The sequence below is a fragment of the Montipora capricornis genome, chromosome 11, assembly GCF_036669925.1.
Source record: "Montipora capricornis isolate CH-2021 chromosome 11, ASM3666992v2, whole genome shotgun sequence".
NCBI classification, from domain to species: Eukaryota; Metazoa; Cnidaria; class Anthozoa; order Scleractinia; family Acroporidae; genus Montipora; species Montipora capricornis.
This window is the reverse complement of record NC_090893.1, coordinates 22,877,118-22,882,058: the sequence shown is the minus strand read 5'-3', so window position 1 is coordinate 22,882,058 and position 4,941 is coordinate 22,877,118. Positions and strand designations below refer to the sequence as shown.

General features: G+C 42.4%; 1 protein-coding gene across 1 annotated transcript; it reads right to left on the bottom strand.

Annotated features, from left to right (window-relative positions):
• Positions 1-287: 287 nt before the first annotated feature.
• Positions 288-3,655, bottom strand: LOC138023817 (E3 ubiquitin-protein ligase TRIM71-like). Its single transcript, XM_068870902.1, has one exon. It carries the CDS (start codon positions 3,653-3,655, stop codon positions 1,496-1,498), a length of 2,160 nt encoding a protein of 719 aa, XP_068727003.1. The 3' UTR covers positions 288-1,495.
• Positions 3,656-4,941: the final 1,286 nt, after the last annotated feature.

Sequence of the window (4,941 nt, the reverse complement as noted above, 5' to 3'; positions counted from 1 at the left end):
TCACCCGCCCGGTCTTGCACGAACTTGTAAGGTCTCTTCGATTCACCAACTCTTCGGCTTTTCAACGAACTCTCTACAGAGCTATGTTCCTTTTAGCCTTTAATGGGTTTTTCCGCATCGGCGAACTAGCAGCCAATAGTGCTAAGTCAGTTTCCACCGTTCTTCAATTTAGCGCGTTGCGAATTTTAATTTCCGACGGCAAAGCTCATTTCCTCAAGCTGGTAATTTCCGAATACAAACACAACGTCAACAACCGCCCTTTTGAGATATTAATATCACGAGAAGACTGCCCCGCGCAGTTTTGTCCCGTGCAGGCCATTTTAGATTATCTCGTACTGAGGGGAAATTGCACCGGTCCGCTTTTCTGTCATTTAAATGTGGCACCGATTTCGGCCGATCAATTCAATACTGAGTTGCAACGTTGCTTGTCATTCTGTGGCCTTGATACCCGTCGGTACAAAGGTCACAGTTTTCGAATCGGAGCTGCATCGCATGCGGCTGAAAAAGGATTCTCTGATTCACAAATTCGCACTCTTGGCCGCTGGATGTCCGATGACTTTAAGGTTTACATCCGCCCAGAGCGTTTGCTTGCAAATTAAGTTCGTAGTTAGTAGCTCTATTGTTTAATCTATCATTTATACGCCTTACGTAGTTCACGCATGGGCTGCTACGTGCCCTGTAAAATTACCCCGGGGTTTAATATAATTATCACATCCTTCTTAACAGTCAATCATCGTTGGCCTTTCATTGGCGCCTTGGTAGTTCAGGCATGGGCTGCTACCAGCGAGTCAGTACATTTGATTGTTCTCTTCCGCAGTGACTTTTCAGTGGTACATCTCTTTTCTCTGCCATTATCATTTTTCCCTCCTGGTTGGCAATGTTATGGTTTAGTCATGGGCTGCTATATACGTGCCCTTTAATTGTAATTTCTCTTTTCGCCTATAATTTTTAATTTTAGAGTGCGAGTTCGCTGATACACTCTCGCTTGCGGCTGTAGTTCAGACATGGGCTGCTCCGGCCGTGAGCACATTAGCTATTCGCTTTGACAATTATCGTCGTGCTCTTTGCGTGGTCTTGGTGGGGCTGCCACATTTCTGTGGCCTTGGCGTTTTTTCTCGTCCCACCTTTGCTGAACATGGCTTTAATTTACTGCCGTTCTCATTGATTTCGTTGATGATATAATAAATAGCCACGTTGGTCGCCGAATAACGCCAACATGTTTGTAGTTGTCTTTTTTGAGGTTTCCATGTCTCAGCAAACTTAGTGCGACCACTTGCAAAGTGCACGGCTTGCTCTAATTAGCAATATTTTATATCAAGGCCGGGGAAAACTGTCGACATAAAATATTCTTTGTAAAATCTCGAATTTTCAAAGCATCATTGCTCAGAGCTTATTAGAGCTTATGCAATGCACTTTCAATGTTCATTACTTTATTCTCGGCTGACTGATTAGAAAACGTTAGCCTTATGCTAATAAAGCAAAAATATATCACATCTTAATGGCAAACAGAAATGCGGCTGTTTTCCGCGTCGGCTACAATGAGACTACCACCACTGTTTATAGCAACGTGAAAAGGCCGAATGCCAATTTTACTCAAAAACTTGCCGCCCAGGGTGAAGAGTTCCAGCCTATGGTTACCTGAATCACACACAATGACTCGGTTGTACTTGTCAATAACGAGTCCACGAGGACCATTAAACTGGCCATCATTGGACCCCTTACAGCCAATGTCATGTAAATACACTCCTGTTTTGTCAAATACCTTGACACAATTAGGAAACAAATAAGAAACAAAGAATTTGTCCTGGTGATAAATAGCGATGAATGGAGGTTTATCACAGTCTGGGGCACTGAAGGACTGGAGCAAGTCATTACCGTCAGGGGAGAGGACATTGATTTTCTTATCCCCTTTTTCAGTTATGATTATGTGACCATCACTCGCAATGGAAAGATAAAACGGATAATCAAGATGTTTATCATTGATGTGTTTGATGAAGTGACCCTCCTCACTGAACAGACGAAGCTCATTGTCGCTTCTCGGAACTAAAGTCAGCAGGTCGCCAGAGTCTGTAAATGCCACAGACCAAGGTGTACCATCAATTTTTATCTCACTTCGAAACTTTCCTTCTGAGCTAAACAGTTTAATTCTTTGATTCAGCCCATCTGCAACAGCGATCGTTCCCGTTTTCTGACTCACATCAATATCGCAAATGTGTCCTCGTCCCTTCCCTTCTAAACCAAACTGAAAGGCAAATTGATATTGATGCTGATCAACCTGCACAATCCAAGGACTACCAGTCAGCGGCTGTCCATTCACAAGGATCTCCACTCTGTGTTGTCCGCCACACTGTGGTGTGTATGTCACCGTGTATTTGCCGTCTTCGGTGTCTTTAATGTCTGTTTTTAGTTGGTCACCTTCTGGAGTCAATATGTTGACTTTGATTTTATCATCTTGTTGATAACATTGAAATCCTTCTGAATCCTTTGTAACAATGACGAAATATGTCTCCTTCCTTTCTTTTACTTCCTTGCTGTCTTGACCTTCAGCTAAGCACTTTGAGGGATCAGTCTTCGTGACAACAACTCGATCCATAAGATCCAATTTCTTTTCCACCAAGTAATGTACATGTGGCGACATGTAAAGATCGGGTTTTCTTACATTTAACAGTTCATTACAACGTCCGAGGATGGCGTGGTTTGTTTGTAGAATTTCGACGCTAAAATTTCTTTCTAAGATACTCTGACAGCGTTCCAAGCAGCTTTTCAGCTGGGTGGAAACCAGCTCGAAGTTTTCCACTCGCGTTGCGTGATGTTTTTGTTCCGCTTCATAAATTTCACGAAACTTGTCCTTCATTTTCCTCTCGTGTTCTCGCAAATCACGAATCAATTTTTCCACAGTGTCTGTCATTTTCTTTTCCTCGTTCAAAATTTCAACTTTGTTTTTGTTTCTTAGGTCAGTTTGTTTCTTAATTTCACTCTCATATCTGACAATTTCCGCTTTCACTTTGGCCACAGCGTCGGCTATTTGCATCTTTTGTTCTTGTGCAGCTTTCTGAGTGTCTGTCTTAGAGTGTCGATCATGACTCACTACAGTACATTTGTGGCAAATCAGGACTTTACAGTCTTCGCAGTAAAATTCGAGGGGTTGATCCTCATGATATTGCTGTGAACACATCACGGGTCTGTGGATCAAATCTTGCACATCTTGCGCTTGCAGTTTGTCCATCAAAACATTGCGATGACCCCTTGTGGCCTTCAAGCGTTGGTGAGCTTCAAAACAAGATGCGCACAGAAAATCCTGGCACACGAAACAGTAACATGTTGCCGTCACGGTGTTGTTCTCGTCACAACTGTTGCATCTTTGAGACTGTACGCTGCCATCTTCTAGAGCGAGAACATCCACCAATCGGTTGAGATGAAACGATGACGGCAAATTCTCGAAGGTGTCTGTTTCGGGAATCTGGAATGAAGTCTGGCAAACCGGACATTTGATTGTCGCTTTTAGCTGTCTCCTTGCGAAGTTTGCATGTCTGTCGAGACACTCCAGGCAGAATGAGTGAAGACATGGTAATGTCTTGGGATTTTTAACAGTCTCTATGCACAATGGGCATTCTGCTTCCTTTTTGAGATTCTTGAAAAGCTGTTGAACATCCATGATGAAGCCAAGCAACGCAAAATGAGGGTGTGTGAAATAGTGACGTCACTGAAATCCCGGGACTCTGTGCGGTCGAGTGGATAACCCCGCTACTTTCCGCTTGAGTAGCCTGCGTGGCAAGCGTTCCTGTTCGACAGAACGGTTTTCCGCAAACTAGCCGCGCGAAAGTTGGGGCAAGAGACTGAGGAAACGCTTTGTAAAACGCCCACAGTTTAATGAATGACATAACATACGCTGATTCACGTCTTATTAACAAATTAGCCAATAACAGATAACCATGTTAACACATGTTAACTTTCGTCAAAACAAACCGAGGCACCGAGGAAACACCGAGCGATCAATGCCAGTGCGATTTTAAATTAAATTTGTAACGGCAGCTTCTTCTCTGCCGGGTACGATTGATTATGTTTCTTCGAGAATCTATTTAAACCATCGAAAACAAGAGAAACTCACGGGCAAATTCTAGCTTATATTTGCAGAGCGGTTGGAATAGAAGTTGTCGAAAACAAAAGCCAATTTTCAGAACATTTAAGCAATCCATGTGCTCGTAAAATACGAAATTTAGGAACATAACTCGAACAGAGTTCGATGGGTAGTAAGGCCGTTAAATGCAAAACTCCACCAAGGCTGACCATGAAACCATTCAAGAGGTTTTAGTTTAAAAATAGCGACGATTTCAGTGCGACTTGCTGACTATTTCTTGGTGCAGAGAGGTTGACGAAATAAATCGTACTAAATCTCCGGGAAATTCAAGAAAAACTACTCGCTAGTTTGATAATCCACAGTACGTTTTTGGTCAAATCGTCACGAAATCGTAGATGAAATAGCGAGTAAAATTTCTTAAAAAATCGCAGGACTGTACGAAGGAGCCGCTTTCTTTCCACGATATAAGAGAAGATTTAACAGGGAAGCTGCGTAATTGACTTCATGTTGTCTCAATCCATGATATAGGTATTTTTTTTGCAGGTTGCAGGTTGCAGGTTGCAGGTTGAAAATTTCATTATAACTGGAAAACCGCTGGCACTAAAAAGAAAGGTAAAGCGATAGGCCTAAAAACTTTTCTTTAGGCCTAATTAGGCCTAAGGTTAGCTTTTCATGTAACAGTCACGGCAAGTCTATCGCTTTACCTTTCTTTTTAGTGCCAGCGGTTTTCCAGTTATAATGAAATTTCAACCTGCAACCTGCAGAAAATACTTGCCGGTCTCAATCAATGATATAGGACTCAAGCTTACATTAGGCAAGGTAAGCAGACAATTTGACGAAAACAGTTTAATTTATTTCCTTGA

Coding starts and splice junctions, on each gene's coding strand:
- LOC138023817 (XM_068870902.1), bottom strand. CDS start 3,655: ATGGATGTTCAACAGCTTTTCAAGAATCTCAAAAAGGAAGCAGAATGC.